Source organism: Polypterus senegalus, chromosome 6 (genome assembly GCF_016835505.1).
Source record: "Polypterus senegalus isolate Bchr_013 chromosome 6, ASM1683550v1, whole genome shotgun sequence".
NCBI lineage: Eukaryota > Metazoa > Chordata > Cladistia > Polypteriformes > Polypteridae > Polypterus > Polypterus senegalus.
In genome coordinates this window covers 192645140-192665252 of record NC_053159.1, presented here as the reverse complement: position 1 = coordinate 192665252, position 20113 = coordinate 192645140, and the positions used below count along the sequence as shown (strand labels likewise).

Genomic DNA, 20113 nt, shown 5'->3' with positions numbered 1-20113 from the left:
TAAACACCAATGTAAGAAGAAAGTTTAAAGAGAATTCATCCATCCATCCATTCTCCAACCCGCTGAATCTGAACACAGGGTCACGGGGGTCTGCTGGAGCCAATCCCAGCCAACACAGGGCACAAGGCAGGACGAAATTGAAAAGCAGACACATCTGGAAAAATTTCTTGAGGAATTTAATGGAAAAAAATAACTTGTGGAAAATTATTTCAACCACTGGATCTTAAGGGCACCACAGACTGCCACCCTTCAGGTCTTTACATTCTGCTTTGCTAAGCCTTCTGAATGCTGGACTCTGTATACGTGATAATAAAGACCCCCTAAACCTATAATGGGGCTAAGAAACTGCCAGCTCCATGTCTACTGGTTTAAATCATCTCCATTCATCAGTTTTACAGCCAGGGTTAGCTGGTTGCCCCCGAAATAAATCTTTTTCCTTCACCTTCAGTGTTCCTGGGCAATAAGAAATTAGATGCAGTGTTTCTTTCTCCAGCCTACATAATTCATGCCAGCATCACAGCCGACTGGAGTCCACACCAGCGACATGGAGTGCAGGGCAGGAAACCATACTGGAGGGGGCGCCAGTCCATCACCCTCACTTCCCGCACATGCAGGGCTAACCTGGAATTGCCAATCCCATAACCCACACCACCCAATTAGTTTGATTCATTTGAGAGGTGATCATTTGTAAATACATCTATGAAGGCTCTCCCTGGTGTAGAAATGTGGGCTCACTTGTACATTCACCTGTTTGTTACGAGCGCTTGAGATGCCATCTTTACATTCACCTTTATTTACTTAGCGGGTGCTTTCATCCAAAGAGGACAATTTCATCAAGTAGACATCAATCTGGGGGACTGCTTGGGAACAAATATGACAGGACAAGGGCCTAAAATTGATCATCGTAAGAGGAGAGCTCAGAACAAACAAGCTGGAGATGGCATTCCTTCACCAGGTGCCAACATGAAGTGACACGTGCAGGGGGTGGGAATGACAGGTACAGCTGCATTTCCTACGCATGGGACTGGACAATTGGGGCTAATGAGGAGGTGTATAGAAGGACAGAGGGGTGGGCACCCTGTGCTGGCCTGGTGTACCCTCAAAATCTCTCCATGCCAGGACTCAAACCACCTGAGGGCAGTCCTAGTGATGCCAATGTCACAGAATGTGGCAAGGAGGAACTGATGAATCCCAGAAGGATCTAGAATAATGCTGGTAGTTCTGGCCAGCATTAATATCTCCACAACTGTAAGTAGAGCTGTCATTGTGGAATTGCTCCTCTTAAAGCCTTTAGTACGAGTGTGGACTGGCACCCCATTCACGGATGTTTGTCTCCTTGTGCCCAATGTCACTGGTACAAACAGCAGTTCCTCATCACCCCAAATCGAACCGTACTTCACAGTGGCTGCTGAAGGCTGAGCTACACCCGAATGTACTGCCGTCCGTCCGGCGATGAAAGGACAGGTGCGCCCCATCCTCTCCCCACCGCCCATAGAAGCCGGGCTGCTCAAGTAGTGTGCAGGGTGCGCCACCTTTAACATCACGCGTGAGCCAAATAAAACGCAGACCAGACTCCTCCTGGTCCACGGGCTGCATCGGGCAATGGAAGACTCCAGCCTCCCCTGACGGAGTGGACAGTTCCAGCTCTCGTCGTCGTCCTCCTAATGAGGTGAAATGCGGCACAAAGCACTAGACATTTTGTGCAAACGCCTTTGCCCTGCGTTGTCCGAAGGCTGCGGGCAGCCCCGACAAGGAGCGCGGCGCGTATGTATTACTGCCTGAGTTTAGACGCTGGTACCTTCGGCCATTAAACCTCCTTTTTTTAATCTTCATTTTCCACCCCTGAAGCTGTTAGCGATTCTGTGCCCGCGACGTCTGTCAGATTCGACCTGAAGCCCCGCCCCTTGTCGCCGCCATCGTATGTTAAGTTCCGCTCTTTGCGTCAGGCGCCTATGCGTCACTTCCGGTCCGTGGCGCTGTGTTTATTTCTGAGTTCAGTTTGTTTTTGTTTTAGCCGCGCGCGCCTCCCCGTCACGGTGTTCTCTTCTTCTCCCGGTTTAACATTCTGACGGTTGTTTGTCTTTCGGCGTTGTGGGCTTCTGCCGTACCGTCCAATCCTTTATTCGACGGCTGTGCTCGCCTATTTATGTAGAAGAGCGCCGCCTGCAGTCCGGCTGTCTTCTTGTTAGAGCACCTCCTTCTCCCCGCCCCCCCTTCCAGTCTCCGGCTGATGCTGCTGCGGTCCCCGAGCTAAACGGATGCGAGGTCGCCGGTGAGTCGTGTCTGAGCATTTCAAGGACGGACTTGCTACGCTGTTCGCCTTCGGACACGCAGCCTCTCCTTTCAAGGCTCGACTCTCCTCTCGCAGACTGGCGGCTCCCGGGTTCGGCTTCTCGTCGTCTTGTGCCCTTGCAGCTCCTCGCAGTCGAACCCACATCCTGCATCTCTGCGGAACCTGACGTGGCCAGGCGGCTGTCGTGCGCACCATGGACGGGTAAGTGGGCATCGCTAAGGAGGAGGGGGGCTCTCGTTCGTGGACGCGGGGTGTGGCGGATGCGCAGTGGGGTTTGTCCCGGCGGGTTTCCAGGCCACGTCCGCTGAGACGGGCAGTAGCCTTAGTGTCCGCCATCCATACGTATTGTTAACCACCGCCTTCATTCATTCTTTCGTTTATCCATCCATGCCAGGAGGTCCCAAGTTAAGTACCACTGCGGGGTTTTCACAAAACCACCTCATTTCTGTGGCACAATACCATATGCAGGATACAATTCATAGATTTGTTTTTTATTAACAGGTATTTTTTTTTATCAATTGCTTTGTATATTCCAAAAATATATGACACAGACATTCCTATTTATTTTAAATTACCGAATAAAGCAAAAGATCAGGAAATGATCCCTATCAAAAATATTTAAATTACATGAAGCTGAAAAGCCTTAACAGAGCAATACTCTTGTTTAACTTTTTGTTTTGTTGAGATTGCAAACTTCAGGTGTGTAATTCAATAAATTGGTGCGTACAAAAGATGGTATCCTTCTGGAGAGTCCCATCTTCTGTATATGGCATTGTGCTCATATAATAAGGAATCATCTGGTCCCCTGTCTGTGTGTTTCAAGGAGCCAGACAGGACTGTCCTCCGTCCCCGCTTCTCTTTTTATTCTTTCATTTGGGCCTCTGGCAGTAGGTCTCTGCAAATCAGACCGTGTCAGTGCCATCTTGATTGATGATATTCCCCGAAAGTCTCATTGTATGCGGATGATGTTCTTCTCCACCTTGGTAAGTCCCCTGCTGATGTTGCCCATGTCCCTGCCCTTTATAATATCTGTGAAGTCCTGACTGACTGCTCTAACTCTGTTTGTTTCCCACTAAATGTTTCCTGCAGTCATCTCTCTACATTTCTCTCAGTCATTCCCCGGCTGGTGTCTTTCAGACACCTGAGAATGGACATCTGTGCCGGGGTCCAGGAGCTCGTTGTCCTGAAGGATGTGAGAGACTCCATTTCTTTTTTGCTCCCACCTTCCTCTCTCATTCCGGTCCAGACTGGCGATTATTAAAATGAATCTGTTCCCTAGAATTAACTTTATTATTTCGATGCTCCCTCTTTCTCTCCCACCTAAGTTCTGTCAATCTGTCAAGTCTCTGGGGTCTTCATTCCTTTGGAATCACAAGAGACCATCTAGGAAACACTCCACTTTGATCAGCCACAGGTCGGTGGGAGGCGTCACCCTGACCCTGATCTGGAGCTCTGCCACCTTTGCCTTTACTCTGAGGCCACTCTGGAGCCGAGTCTGCCCTCCCCAGCATCCTCCTCCCTGGTTGTCTATAGAAACAAAATCTTATTTTCCCTCATTGCTCAGCTTCGTTCAAATTCAATAAAGCCCCTTTCTCCTGTTTCTTCCATTTTTGAAGAGTGCAAGTGAACATCCACAGTCGTGGTCTAAACTTTGGAGAAGGACCCAAGTGTTGGTTTCACAAAGTCTGCTGCTTCAGAGTTTTTAGATCTTTGTGTCCGATGTTTCTCTGGGATACTGAAGTAGAATTACAAGCAGTTAAGAAGTTTCAAAGGCTTTGATTGACAATGACATGAAGTTTAGGTGGCGCAGAGTCGAGGTTTGCACCGTTGGCCCTTCTTTCTTTTTCACAACCTCTGGCATTCACCCTGGCATGCTGTCCATCAACTTCTGGGCCCAATCCTGACTGATGGCGGGTGGGTTTTTGTTTTGTCCACCTGCCTCTTGACCACAAGTTCTCAATGGGATGTTAAGGCCTGGGGAGTTTCCTGGCCTTGCGCCCCAAATTTCGATGTTTTGTTCCCCGAGCCACTTAGTTCTCACTTTTACCTTTTGGCAAAGTGCACTTTTGGTGCGTGCCAGCAAAAAAACACCTCCCCACTTCTTTTATGCTTAGAAGAATAATAATCAGACCACCATAAGGTGATGACGTAGTAGATTGGCATCCCAAAATATAGGGAAGAGTAAAAATGATGTAAATTCTTATATATCATCCATTATCCAACCTGCTATATCCTAACTACAGGGTCAGGGGGGTCTGCTGGCGCCAACACAGGGCGCAAGGCAGGAAACAAACCTCGGACAGGGTGCCAGCCCACTGCATATATACCATTACTAGTATTTTAAAGTCGATTCTAAAGGACACCAGTGACAAGTGTAAGGATACTAAGCCTGGCGAGCGGGTCACTCCGATATCCCATCAGTCCGATTGTTTAGCTCGCCTTTTCTCACTCTGTATTCAGAAAATGTGTTCTAGTATGACATGTAGAACAAATTCAAAGGTGCTTTATCGTTTTATTAAACACCTGCTTTTCTTTTTATTCATTTCAGTCATTTCTGTGGAGTTTTCTCCCTAAATTAGATCCAAATCCTGACAATTCGTAATGAGCAGTGCAGACACGGTTGGAAATGACAGACTGTTAAAGAAGAGCTGTTGCTTCATCGAGCCATTTGGTCCGCCATTTTCTACCCCGGATAGTCCTGAGCAGGGTCATGGGGGTCGGGAGGGCGGAGCCTAACCCAGCCAGCACAGGGCGAGAAGCAGGAACAAACCCCAGACAGGGCGCCAGTCCACTTGTTTCCACCTGATCTTACCAACTGCCTTCTGCTTTTACCGATTAGCTTTATTTTAAAAGTTAAAGGCTGTTGCTGCTCTTTCTTTGTGTCAATCCAGAAATTACAAGATGGTTTTGCCAAATTTGTAGGGCGACTTTAGCAAGCATTTGTGTTCTTTTGTTCTTTTTGTTGCTGTTTAAGATTTTGCTCTTCTATTCTGATCATTTGCGCCTTTTCATATTCGTTAGCTCACAAGTGAATTTTATACTGAAGTATCACTAAGGCCCGGCTTTGTACCTGCAGCATCAGGCGCACAGTGCCAAACAACCCTGAACGGGATGCCAGTCCGTGGCAGAGACCCTCAAGTTCAGCAGGGGAGGATTTAGGCTCGTCGGCCACCTGAGATTTGATAGGATGACCCAGCTCTCCGTCTCTCTTCTGTCATTTGTTTCATATCAGTTCAGGTCATCACGATTGTCGTATTTGCTTAGCACTTTTCCAGACAAAGAGCGCTACACAGAAGAACAAACGTGAGGCTCAGGATAAGCGACACAGATACGGAAAGACAAATCCTTCATTCATTTTCTTTTTTTTTGTAATCTGGTTACTCCAGTCAAAGACTATCCTGGCAGCATCAAACACGAGATGGCAGGCTGCCCTGTGCAAGTGTCTGACCGCTGGAGCACAGGTTATCATGAAAGGCCATTTTGGAATTGCCAGTTAGCCTGATGTTTATGGAATGGGAGAAGGAGAACTCAAACAGTTTGACTCTGCGCATGAGACTTTGACCCTGGACTTCTGGAGTGGTGAGGCAGTTAATACCAAGTTCTGTGCCACCATGCCCCCCTCAAAGACCAGTCAGACAGACACAAAATGAAGCTGAGCCACTGGCAGGAGGGCAGCAGTGACGATGATGTGCTCTTTGGCTGTCTGCCGTTGATGGATTCAAGGAGTGGCTCGGTGACACACAAGGGCTGACCCCGAGTTTCTCAGAAATGTCACTTTGTGTTTCTTCACACGGAGAACAAAATGTCTACAGGGCGAGAAGAAGGTGCTGTGTAGTCACGCTTTGGAAGTCTCAAGTTGATGATATTATTTAAAGAGTGAAGTGCCTGAGCGTTGGTGTGCCACATTGTGCTGGATGTCCTGTCCCAGTCAGACCCGTCCTCTTAATGTTGCTCGTGAGTATCAGTTGAGGTGGTATGGACATGTCCTGCGTAGCGAGGAAGAGACAGTAGCCAAGATCACCCTTCGACGTGGCCCAGACGGCAAGCTGTCACATGGAAGACCCAAACGGCGCTGGCTCGACAGAATCAAGGAGGACATGCATCAGATTGACATTAACACGGAAGAAGAAGTGGAGGAGGAAGGCATCGAAAGGCCATGGAAATCGTGAGGTAGTCCTCCGCTTGCTGATTCCTGGGGTGTTCTACTGAGTTCCTGTTGACAGGACTCCTTGACGGCTCTGTTTGCTTTGTCCTGTAATGCCAATGATATGTTTTGCCCGTGTCCCCAGGTGACTGTAGGAAGTTGGTGGAAGTTGCTTTCTGTAAAGTTTGTTGACTCAGAACTTGTCGTCTTTAATTTTTTTTTTTCTTCCTTTTTTTATTAAACCTCCCAGGCACTCGGCAGACATGTACAGCAGACACGTCCTGGCAGAGGACAGCTCAGTCATGGCTCGCATGCAGAAGAAGTTCTGGAAGACCAAACAGGTTTTGATCAAAGCCACCGGGAAGAAAGAGGACGAACACGTCGTAGCGTCTGACGCAGATCTGGACGCAAAATTAGAGGTCAGTGTCTGCCAAGTCCCCCAGTGTCAACTGTCAGATGAGGCCATTGTGTCCCCTAAGCCTAACCCCACCTATTATTGATTGTGTTTTGTTATTCTCATGGATTGGTACAGTTCAGAGTGTTCTTCCTAAGTTAGGGGGCAAACCCTCCTAGCATGTTAGGCGCCCAACCGACAGTTGTGGCCAGTCTTCTGCTCACGTTGTGAAGAGGGGGGCTGAACACCCCAAGGAGACGCGGTCGCTCCTCTGAAACCCCCTCTTAAACGGTGATACAACGGGAAACAAATACACTCGTTTTTTTTTTTACCTCCTCGTTGCTCGATCAGCTGCTGCCGTGCTGTGTGATCTTCATCTCGCATGGCGCTTCAAACCTTTAAAAGCCTGCACAGCAGCTCTCCTACTCTTTTACAGTGCATCCGGACAGTATTCCCAGTGCTTCATCACTTTTTCCGCATTCTGTTATGTTACAGCCTTATTCCAAAATGGATTCAATTCATTTTTTTCCTCAGAATTCTACACACAACACCCCATAATGTCAACGTGAAAAAAGTTTACTTGGGGGTTTTTGCAAATTTATTAAAAAATATAAAAACTGAGAAATCCCATGTCCATAAGTATTCCCAGCCTTTGCTCAATACTTTGTCGATGCACCTTTGGCAGCAATTCCAGCCTCAAGTCTTTTTGAATCTGATGCCACAAGCTTGGCACACCTATCCTTGGCCAGTCTCGCCCATTCCTCTTTGCAGCACCTCTCAAGCTCCATCAGGTTGGATGGGAAGCGTCGGTGCACAGCCATTTTAAGATCTCTTCTGAGATGTTCAATCGGATTCAAGTCTGGGCCACTCAAGGACATTCACAGAGTTGTCCTGAAGCCACTCCTTTGATATCTTGGCTGTGTGCTGAGGGTCGTTGTCCTGCTGAAAGATGAACCGTCGCCCCAGTCTGAGGTCAAGAGCGCTCTGGAGCAGGTTTTCATCCAGGATGTCTCTGTACATTGCTGCAGTCATCTTTCCCTTTATCCTGACTAGTCTCCCAGTTCCTGATGCTGCCACCACCATGCTTCACTGTAGGGATGGTATTGGCCTGGTGATGAGCGGTGCCTGGTTTCCTCCAAACGTGACGCCTGGCATTCACACCAAAGAGTTCAATCTTTGTCTCATCAGACCAGAGAATTTTGTTTCTCGTGGTCTGAGAGTCCTTCAGGTGCCTTTTATAAACTCCAGGCAGGTTGCCATGTGCCTTTTACTAAGGAGTGGCTTCCGTCTGGCCACTCTACCATACAGGCCTGATTGGTGGATTGCTGCAGAGATGATTGTCCTTCAGGAAGGTTCTCCTCTCTCCACAGAGGACCTCTGGAGCTCTGACAGAGTGACCATCGGGTTCTTGGTCACCTCCCTGACTAAGGCCCTTCTCCCCCGATCGCTCAGTTTAGATGGCCGGCCAGCTCTAGGAAGAGTCCTGGTGGTTTTGAACTTCTTCCACTTACTGATGATGGAGGCCACTGTGCTCATTGGGACCTTCAAAGCAGCAGAAATGTTTCTGCAACCTTCCCTGATTTGTGCCTCGAGACAATCCTGTCTCGGAGGTCTACAGACAATTCCTTTAACTTCATGTTTGGTTTGTGCTCTGACATGAACTGTCAACTGTGGGACCTTCTATAGACAGGTGTGTGCCTTTCCAAATCAGGTCCACTCAACTGAATTTACCACAGGTGGACTCCAATGAAACATCTCAAGGATAATCAGGGGAAACAGGAGGCACCTGAGATCAATTTGGAGCTTCATGGCACAGGCTGTGAATACTTATGTACATGTGATTTCTCAATTGTTTTATTTTTAATAAATTTGCAAAAACCTCATATAAACTTTTTTCACGTCATTATGGGGTGTTGTGTGTAGAATTCTGAGGAAAAAAATGAATTTAATCCATTTTGGAATAAGGCCGTAACATAACAAAATGTGGAAAAAGTGATGTGCTGGGAATACTTTCTGGATGCACTGCATTTGCAGCCCTGGGCCTGGTTAAATCTCTTGGCACATAGTCCCTCTCTCTCGCAGTACGTGAATTCTTGATATTTTTTAGTTTATAATTTAAAAACAAAATAAGAATCTGAAAATCTAATATCACATTGAAGTTTGATAAATTCTGAAAAGAATGATACCAAATATATATTGACAAAAAGTGACATAAAAAGTCACATAAAATCGTTGCACTTTTACAACAACATTTATCTCTGTCACACAATTTATACAAGTGATGAGCTCAAAGTGCTTTACGTGATGAAGAAGGAGAAAAAAGACAAAACAAATTAGAATTAAAATTAGGGAACAATAATTAATATAGAATAAAAGTAAGGTCCGATGACCAGGGAGGACAGAAAAAACAACTGCAGACGGCTGGAGAGAAAAAAATAAAATCTGCAGGGGGTTCGAGGCCACGAGACCACCCAGCCCCCTCTAGGCATTCTACCTAACATCAATGACCTCACCATCAGTCCTCAGGGTATTCAGGGTTCACATGGAGCAACTTGATGATGACGGTCATGTGGACTTCTGGCCTTTAATCCATCAATGGTGGGACATCACAGTGCTTTGATCAGGTGGTGGCGGCGTAGATCACAGAAAACTGGAAAAAGAACAGAAGAGAAAGTAGGGGTTAGTATGGATTACAGAGCCACCATGAATAATAATGATAATTAATTGAATATACAGAGCATCAGGAATAAACTAAGATGAAGCTCTGAGACAGCCATGTTAAAGTAATGAGTTTTCAACAGTGTGCTTCACTGTATCAGCCTGGTGAATTCCTATTCCTAAATACCAGTGTGTTATAAAGTTTGAGCAGACCCTCCTGTGACTTGTACTGCCCACGTCAAGACGCTTTATAACCTGACATTCTGTTAATTGACCTCTGAACACTGGAAGTCGATAGCTTAGAGTCCATAACGCCTCCTAAATCCTTCTCATAAGGTGGACTCACGACTTTCAAACCACCCATTGGATATTCAGACCTCACATTTTTAATTCCTACATGTCATTCTTTACATTTACTGACATTAAATGTCATCGTCCACAAATCTGCCCAAGTCTGTCTGCTGTCCAAGTCCCTCTGTGAGGATTCAACGGATTCTCAATTATCTGCCAATCCACCCAACTTGGCATCATCTTTATATTCCTATCCAAATATTTATATTAAATAGAGCAGCGGCCCCAGCACTGACCACTGCTGGTCACCACTCTTAACGCCAGCCAGTTCTGATGAGGTTTATCGCTCCATCGCCATCTGCTTCCTGTGTCTGAGCCAATTCTGCACACCACACCCTGTACCCTCCATCACGGGAACAAATCCTCCTCCCAGTGTCGTCAGTGTGATCTCTTCACGTGGTGCACCACTTAGCAGAGGTCAAGTAACATAACATTTCCCAACAGAGCTGCCTGTTCACCGTTGTCCAGTGTCACTTTGGATCTCGGTGCCAATGTTTTGTTTTTCTCCCTTCCTTCTGTGACATCGTCATTAAAAGACAAATTGCTAAGCGTCCCGATTCCTAAGGAAAGACAAACTGCCTAAGTATCCCATACATTTGTTTTAACAGGAACCACTGGAGAACACCAACAAATGACCACATTTACCATTATGTGTGATTTTGTCACTTTTTAAATTATTAAAAAAGGACATTTTGAAATTCCCACATGCTGTGCTGCCTACTAAATGGGCACAGGCTGATGGTGCCCCTCCAATACCTCATTCCCGCTGTATCAGCCTTTGCATTTGCTTTATGTGCACACATTTGCTTTTATAGAAGTCTTGAGGTATTTGCACATCCACCAGGGGTCCTGGAAACATTTACCTGTAGCTGAGGTGGGCTGGCCTGTTAAGTGCTTACAAAGGGATCAAAATTCAAAACGTGATGCTAGGGCCTACTTAGGCCTGAAGCTGACCAAACACTAAAGAAGCTGAGACGTGGCGTCCACCGAGGGATAACTTGAAAGTGCGGCCCCTGCCATATTTATACATAACTTGCAGTGACGTCAAAGGTATGATGGTCACGTGAGCACAAAAGTCAGCTTTTATATTTCAGCTGAAAACATGTAATAAATGTCAGAAATTGTCCCTGCACGTATAAAATTAAACTCCAAAATGTGCATAAATATTCATAAATATTGTTCAAACTGCGTTCAACACACGCTGTGTCCTTTTTCTGCTTCTTGGGTGTAAAGGGCGTGAAGTCGGTACCCATCTGTGTTAATTTTAGACAAGGCGAGGCGCGGCGAGTCAAGTTGTGTTTCACAAACCGAGCTGCTGAATGATCTGAACGTTGCATTGTAATCATCTTGGAGGGTTTCCTCCCCTTCAAGGATGCAGAGAAGTCCGGTGTAATGAGTTTGTAGAGTGTGGCACTGGTTGAGTGCTGCGGCGGGTGTCCAGTGGTCAAAAATTAACGCAATTAAATTAGTTGTGATTCTTATCCCTCTTCATAGATTCCACAAAAATATAAGACATTGACCCTTAATAGTAATTGTTCATTCCACATTTTGTTTTAAGAATTATTTGTCAAGTCCGCAGCCTCCAAATGACAGGCGTTGGTTGTGGTAGATAAAGCTGATGTCACATTAGATGACTCTCCCAGCGATTTTCAGTCATAGCCTTCGTTTACATCATCTTAGCCAGTCGGAGGCTGTTGGCGGTGCACTCCATGAAGTTGGTCATCTAATGTGACATACCCAACGACTGAGGTGACAGGTTATGACAAACTCAGTTTTGATTGTGTCGTTAGTCGGAGGAGAGCTGACAATCGGTGAATGCTCGTCTGTCTGATGTCTCGCATTTTAGATACCATAATACAATGGAATATAAGAATTAAAGAGGAGTAATTGCTGCTGAACTAGTGGCAGCTGTTAACCCTTCGTAAAGCGGCATGTCCGTCAGGCAACACACTATTCGCTGTTCTGAAAAAGGGCGACTGTGCTGGAAGAACGCCACTCAGTTGGGAAATGTGACATGACCTGCGATTTTCAGTCGTAGTGACGAGGTCAGTGACTGCAATCGGCAAAGTTACATGCAATATGGTAAAAAGCTGCGAAATGCAACATTGGCTTAGGTATGCTTTCCGGACTTTGAAAATGCTCCTTTTAAAGATGTTTTAATAATGGAGGAAAAATCAGAAATGTTTAATGTGAAAGGAAACCAGGTTCTCTTTTTGTTGTGGTAAATGCAACGACACGTCAGGAATCTCGCGTTCCAAGAGTGAAGCAGAGCAGAATTGGGAGGAGAACGATATTTTTAGAGTGCTGCTGTTAGCACACCCATTACCTGAAAAGACGAGTAGCGCGATAAAGAAATCTGTCCATGTAATAAGTGACGATACAAACTGACAAATTAGAAGTGATGAAGACGGTGATTGTGGAAGTGATGTGCAAAGCGCACTCAAAATGAGTGTTGGATTGGTGCTACAATTGTAACTTCAGTATCGATACCAGCTTTTGGACCTTGTTGTGGCAGAAACATGCTGCTCAAAGAAGGCACTCGGAGACCTCAGGATATCAAGCTTTATTGCGTGAGCTACACACGGTCTCGGTTCAGATGAAATAACAACAACAACCTTTATTTCTATAGCACATTTTCATACAAATAACTTTACATGATGAAGAAAAGACAAAGTAAGAATTAAAATAAGACAACACTAATTAACATAGAATAAGAGTAAGGTCCGATGGCCAGGGAGGACAGAAAAAACAAAAAAAAATTCCAGACGGCTGGAGAAAAAAATAAAATGAGCGTCTTACTTTTATTTACAGTTCTTATCAAGACTTCACACCTCTCTGACTCCAACTTCCCGCTACTTTGGTCCTACCCCTCATTACTTCCACCAATACAGTGATCCCTCGTTGTATCACGCTTCGACTTTCGCGGCTTCACTCTATCGCGATTTTTTTCTCCTAAACGCTTACGTCACTACGCATGCGCTTTCTGAGAACTTTTATCTAAGCCCTACGATGGCTCCTAAACGTGCTGCTTTTTCTAAGCCTTCTGACAATAAAACTAAGCGCCGGAGGAAGATGCTTACTATCCAGGAGAAGGTGAAACTCGTGGATATGATCAAAGATGGCAATACCCTACAAAAGCCTCCTCACGCATATGAAAAGACCGCGCCAGCAACTGCCTATCAAGATGTTCTTCAGCCGCGCACCCAGACACCCACTGCCTACTCCTAGTACTCCTTCAGCAGATGAAGACAACGACGCACCACCTGAAGACTCTCCTACTGAGGTCGTGCCTTCATAGGTTAGTGGTTGTGTGTAAGAACTGTGTGTGTTTATGTGCAATTAAATGTACAGTACAATAATCTACTATATAAAAGCTTTCAGGATTGTCCTTCTGTCCCGTGAGTGCAAAGCGTAGCGGTATTCCGCTTATCACAGACTTACTACTTGCGGCTTGAGGTACGAAGCGACGCGATATGAGCAGAGTTCTGGTGCTCCCATCGTTCCCTTGCTTTTGTGCGCGATGCGCTGGAAAAATAGACAAAATGATGTCTCTGGAAATAATTAATGTTGATGGAGTACAAATGTCTCACCGCGTAGTAAATATCAGGGGAGATGGTGCTTGCTTATTCTCATCTATAGCTTATTTAGTGCATGAAACTCCGTCTTTAGCGGCACAGATTCGGGCTGACATTGTACGACTTTGGACAGGCACTTGAGGGGATAAAAAAAAAAAGATGTTATGAATGGACACTTTGATGTTCTCATTCCCTACACTTACATGCCTGATGTACACATGGAGCGCACAAAAATTGAGGATAAAAGTCGGTCGCCTTAAAAGGCGAGTGCGCCTAGTAATATGATATTTGTAACGTCTAATATGTCTTATTTTCTCTTATTTTGTCTAATATATTGGGTAATACGAGTGTAATGGTGACTAAAGGGTGTTATTTCATGTCTAGAGGGCTCTAATAATGTTGAAAAACGTATTTAGAAGGTCATAAACAGGTTTTCTATACTCCAACTGCGAAAATATGCGATTTATAAATAAAGAATCCTACTCCGCGAAAAATTCATTTATCACGGTAGAGCCTGGAATGGATTAACCGTGATAAACGAGGGTTCACTGTATTTCCCTGCTTAATGAGCGTAGCACTCTGTCTTATCCATCATGGCCGCCTGGCAGGCCCTCTCTCCAACCCCACCTACCTTGGACCTGTCCAGTTCGTGCCACCATTATCTCCAGTCGTCTGCTCATGTTCACCATGTGGGTGGGTTGCCTGTCAGTCCCTCTCTGCATACCTGACCTTGACTTATGAAGTGTCGGTGGCCTCCAGTTTGCTAAGAAAGATAAAAATGATTCAGGTGCAGGCCTTTTTGTCATTTAACCCTTGCTATGCTAACGTGCACTAGGCTATAATGCTCTTGATTCTCTTTGAATATATGCAAATCATCAACTTTAAGAATAGACTTTTCTATAACCTCAGTAACAAAGCGGTTCTCTATAACTCTCAGCCCCCCTTTATTATTCCAGCCGCCCTGGTTTGTTTGCCACACAGTTGCTAGCCTTCTTACCCTCTGCTTCACTCTTGATAGCCATTGTCACAGATGGCTGGGGGTCGATCCAGCTGGGATGCCTTGGAGGACCAGAGGTGGGCTTGCGCCTCCCTCAGACCATGTGGGGGTGACCACCCTAGTGCCTTTGGTGGCCAAGGGTACAGGGCTTTGAAGCTCAACCCAGTAGTGGCCCCAATGCCTTGGGAAGTGCTGGGGGGAAGAAGAGCAGGGACACCCGGAGTGCTTTCGGGGATGCAGCCGGCACTTCCGCCACGTGGAAGATTGCCAGTAAACACCTGGAGCACATCCAGGTGATTATAAAAGGGGCCGCCTCCCTCCATTCAGGGCTGGAGTCGGGTGGAAGAGGACGAGGTCTGGAGGAGAGAGAAGGAGGCGGCCTGAAGAAGAGGCATAGTGTGGTGTTGGCCTGGACTTTGGGGGAGTCTGTGAGTTGTGTGGCACTTAAGACTTGTAAATATTAGTTGTAAATAAACGTGTGGTGGTGATTAGTAACACGTCTACCTGTCTGTGTCCAGTGCTCGTTCCACACCGTGAAGTCCCAATTACGATTATGCAATCGTCGGGTTGCGGAGAGTGTCCCCCGTGAAGGCCGAATTCTGTCAAAGTAATGGCGGGGATTGAGTTTTCCCCGTGACGTTTCAATTGGGGGATGTGTCCTGCGTGAAGTTCTGATTGTGTCGATGTGTGTAGTTTTGTTTTGTGAAATCTGCAGAACAGAGATTTCTCCACAATTGCAGTAGTCGGTGTTGAGGGGCTGGCTGAGGGGTCTGAGAGGAAAGCTGACATTTCCACATATACTTCTGTAACGGTTGCTGCATATCATATGCGCTGTGCTTGTTTCTGCCCCTTGTTCTCGTTGGAATATACGTCATGGGTGTGGAGTATTTGAAGGATAGCTCTTTGAGGGGAGAAGGGGGCCAGACCACGCCTGTCGGTCCTTACAGTGCATCCGGAAAGTATTCCCAGCGCTTCATCACTTTTTCCACATTTTGTTATGTTACAGACTTTATTCCAAAATGGATTAAATTCATTTTTTCCTTGGAATTCTACACACAACACCCCATAATGACAACGAGAAAAAAGTTTACTTGAGGTTTTTGCAAATTTATTAAAAATAAAAAAAAAAAACTGAGCACATGTCCAGAAGTATTCACAGCCTTTGCCATGAAGCTCCAAATTGAGCTCCGGTCCATCCTGTTTCCCCTGATCATCCTTGAGATGTTTAATTGGAGTCCACCTGTGGTCAATTCAGTTGATGTGACCTGATCTGAAAGGCACACACCTGTCTATAGAAGGTCCCACAGTTGACAGTTCATGTCAGAGCACAAACCAAGCATGAAGTTAAAGGAATTGTCTGTAGACCTCCGTGACAGGATTGTCTCGAGGCACAAATCTGGGGAAGGTTACAGAAAAATGTCTGCTGCTTTGAAGGTCCCAATGAGCACAGTGGCCTCCATCATCTGTAAGTGGAAGAAGTTCGAAACCACCAGGACTCTTCCTAGAGCTGGCCGGCCATCTAAACTGAGCGATCGGGGGAGAAGGGTCTTAGTCAGGGAGGTGACCAAGAACCCGATGGTCACTGTGTCAGAGCTCCAGAGGTCCTCTGTGGAGAGAGGAGAACCTTCCAGAAGGACCACCATCTCTGCAGCAATCCACCAATCAGGCCTGTATGGTAGGGTGGCCAGACGGAAGCCACTCCTTAGTAAAAGGCACATGGCAGCCCGCCTGGAGTTTATAAAAGGCACCTGAAGGACTTGCAGACCATGAGAAACAAAATTCTGTGGTCTGATGAGACAAAGATTGAACTCTTTGGTGTGAATGCCAGGCGTCACGTTTGGAGGAAACCAGGCACCGCTCATCACCAGGCCAATACCATCCCTACAGTGAAGCATGGTGGTGGCAGCATCAGGAACTGGGAGACTAGTCAGGATAAAGGGAAAGATGACTGCAGCAATGTACAGAGACATCCTGGATGAAAACCTGCTCCAGAGCGCTCTTGACCTCAGACTGGGGCGACGGTTCATCTTTCAGCAGGACAACGACCCTAAACACACAGCCAAGATATCAAAGGAGGGGCTTCAGGACAACGCTGTGAATGTCCTTGAGTGGCCCAGACTTGAATCCGATTGAACATCTCTGGAGAGATCTTAAAATGGCTGTGCACCGACACTTCACATCCAACCTGATGGAGCTTGAGAGGTGCTGCAAAGAGAAATGGGCGACACTGGCCAAGGATAGGTGTGCCAAGCTTGTGGCATCAGATTCAAAAAGACTTGAGGCTGGAATTGCTGCCAAAGGTGCATCGACAGAGTATTGAGCAAAGGCTGGGAATACTTATGGACATGGGATTTCTCAGTTTTTTTTATTTTTAATAAATTTGCAAAAACCTCAAGTAAACTTTTTCACGTTGTCATTATGGGGTGTTGTGTGTAGAATTCTGAGGAAAAAAATGAATTGAATCCATTTTGGAATAAGGCTGTAACATAACAAAATGTGGAAACAGTGATGCGCTGGGAATACTTTCCGGATGCACTGTAAACGCGCTGGTGTGTGCCGTAAGAAGACGGACTGGCTTGAAAGAGGGGAAAACGAGAGGCGCACAGTCTGGGGGAAAAAAAAGGAGAGGAGGAGGAGCTTGGAGAGACGATTAAAAAGGGAAGGCAGGGGAACTCCATGTGTAGTTTGGTTCGGGCGCACGCAACAACAGAGGCCTGGCTGACCAGTGGAGGACATCGGTGTGTGCGGCACTGCCAGTGATTGGTGAGGCTTGCGTCTTCCTCTTGAGGGATTACACCCGGGTGAGGCAGCCAGGAAAGGGTTTCTCTCTAAAACAGTGAGATCGCTCCTTTATCTTGTAGAGTGGAAATGTGACTGTTACATTATTACCAGTGCTCTGGTTTTAAAGATGAAATACCCCAGCCGGTTGGATCCAAAGACAAACAAGGGACTGGGGAATATGTATGGTGGGGCACGGGTGTGACTTGTGCTTTTATATATATATTTATATTTATATATATATATATATATATATATATATATGTGTGTGTGTGTGCTGTCTGTAAGTAGTCCTGTTTCTTTGGTCTTATTGTTCTGCTTGAATGTTTTTCTGCACAGTTAATTTATAAAGAGATGCTTCATGGGTAGAGTCATAAACTTCAGTGTCCGTTCAGATCAATGTCCTGCATGATTTGCTAAAGGTGTGTGTGTGTGCGTACACACAGTATCTCACAGAAGTGAGTACACGCCTCACATTTTTGTAAATATTTGATTCTATCTTGTCATGGGACAACACTGACGATTTGACACTTTGACCCAGTGTCCGGTAGTCCGTGTTCAGCTTGTATCACCGTGTCAATCTGCTGTCTTCTCAAAATGACTCAACACACAGCCATTAATTTCTAAACCGCTGGCAATGAAAGTGAGTCCACTCCTAAGTGACAAATGTCCAAATTGTGCCCAATTAGCTATTCCCCCCGCCCCCCAGTGTCATGTGACTCGTTCGTGTTACAAGGTCTCAGGTGTGTTAAATTTGGTGTCCTCGCTATCACACTCATTCTCTCATACTGGTCACTGGAAGTTCAACATGGCACCTCATGGCAAAGAACTCTCTGAGGATCTGAAAAAAAGAATTGTTGCTCTCCATAAAGGTGGCCGAGGCTATAAGAAGATGGCCAACACCCTGAAACTGAGCTGCAGTATGGTGGCCAAGACCACACAGCGACAGGTTTAACAGGACAGGCTCCACTCAGAACAGGCCTCGCCACGGTGCACATGCTCAGTGTCTTATCCAGTGGTTGGCTTTTGAAAACAGACGTATGAGAGGTTGAAGGGGTGGGGGGTCAGCCTGGCAGTGCTCAGACCATACGCCCACCGCACACGGCATCAAATTGGTCTGCATGGCTGTCATCTCAGAAGGAAACCTCTTCTAAAGATGATGCTCAAAAAAAGACAAGCAGACTAAGGATGCTGATTACTAGAACTGATGAGACCAAGATCAACTTATTTGGTTCAGATGGTGTCAAGTGTGTGTGGTGGCAACCAGGTGAGGAGTACAAAGACAAGCGTGTCTTACCTACAGTCAAGCATGGTGGTGGGACTGTCCTGGTTTGGGGGTACTGGGGAGCTACAGTTCATTGTGGGAATGATGAATGCCAACATGTACTGTGACACACTGAAGCAGAGTGTGATCCCCTCCCTTCGGAAACTGTACCACAGGGCAGTATGCCAACATGATAACGACCCCAAATACACCTCCTAGATGAACACTGAGGGTGAAGGTGCTGGACTGGCCAAGCATGTCTCCAGACCTAAACCCTATTGGTGGAGGAGCACAAGGTCTCTAACATCCACCAGCTCCGTGATGTGTTCATGGAGGAGTGGAAGAGGATTCCAGTGGCCACCTGTGAAGCTCGTGTGAACTCCATGTCCAAGAGACTTAAGGCAGTGCTGGAAAATTAATGATGGGTGGCCACACAAAATATTGACACTTTGGGCACAATTTGGACATTTGTCACTTAGGGTGGACTCACTTTTGTTGCCAGTGGTTTAGACATTAATGGCTGTGTGTTGCTATTTTGAGGGGACAGCAGATTGACACGGTAATACAAGCTGAACACGGACTACTGGACATTGGGTCAAAATGTCTTATCTTCAGTGTTGTCCCATGAAAAGATGAAATGAAATATTTACAAATGTGTGGGGTGTACTCAGTTTTGTGAGATACTGTGTATATGTATAGGTGTGTGTGCGTATATATATATATCGTATATATACTCGTGTATAAGTCGGTCTTAAAACCCAAAAAAATCGATCATAAAATCAGACCCCGACTTGTACGCCCGTTCAAAAATGCGACCCTTGATTTCCCCCCAAACATCATCTTGCCTCCTCCTAATCTCACATCAGTTTCTCAGACACATTGAATTTTGTTGCGGCAGCTCAGTTACCAATTTCTTAATTCAAAGACGTTTCATTTAAAACCGGCTTCATATTTTCTCCTGATTGAACGCTCCATCGTAGATAAGGGATGCTCTTACGACAACACAAAAAACACAAACGTCTACTTTGGCGCAGTTCAGGTATCCCTGTGTGGTCACGTTGGCACAGTAGAGAGAGAGGAGAGGTGAGGAGCACACGCTCACACAGCGCATTCCTGCACCCACATAGAAATAAAAAGGCCGTGTGCTCCGTGGTGACTCTCTCGGGCGGGCGTCAGCATATCGTAATCTCGTGGACCAATAGCGTGAGTTTTCCGCATTCGACTTATACGACCGACATTATAAAATACCAGAAATTATACGGTAACCTCAAGTCCCGACTTATCCACGGGTTGTGTTTGGGGTTTTATGTAATACGTACATCCTCGGTCTGAGTGGCTACCCGTAGTCTGGTGCTTTCACTTCTTGTGTATAAACGACACCCCCATGAAAGGGGATCAGAATCGGGGCTAAGGTTCTGTCCTTCTTCCGAACCCGTTTGAAGATTAGGAAGTCGTTACACTTCTGGTACTGAAAATCCCTGCTGGTATGGCGCCATTTTAAAATGTGAGTGTTTCGATACTTTTTGAGTAGTGGTGTGCCATGAAACTCTGTTCGTAATACAAAAGCAATTCAGCACAGCCCGTCTGGAGTCCCGCACAGCTGACGTTAGCGCAAGGTGAAATAAAGAGACGTTCGCGAATAATGGAATTTCACCATTT

General features: G+C 46.1%; 1 protein-coding gene across 3 annotated transcripts in view; it reads left to right on the top strand.

Annotated features, from left to right (window-relative positions):
* Positions 1 to 1566: 1566 nt before the first annotated feature.
* The window catches only part of ical1 (islet cell autoantigen 1-like), a 26973-nt gene continuing 8426 nt past the window's right edge, over positions 1567 to 20113 (top strand). The window contains exons 1-2 of one of the 3 annotated variants that reach the window (XM_039757809.1): positions 1567 to 1669; positions 6688 to 6856. In XM_039757809.1, the coding sequence (XP_039613743.1) occupies positions 1665 to 1669; positions 6688 to 6856 (174 nt within the window). In that variant the 5' untranslated portion in view covers positions 1567 to 1664. The other 2 variants (XM_039757808.1, XM_039757806.1) reach the window with 2 other exon arrangements.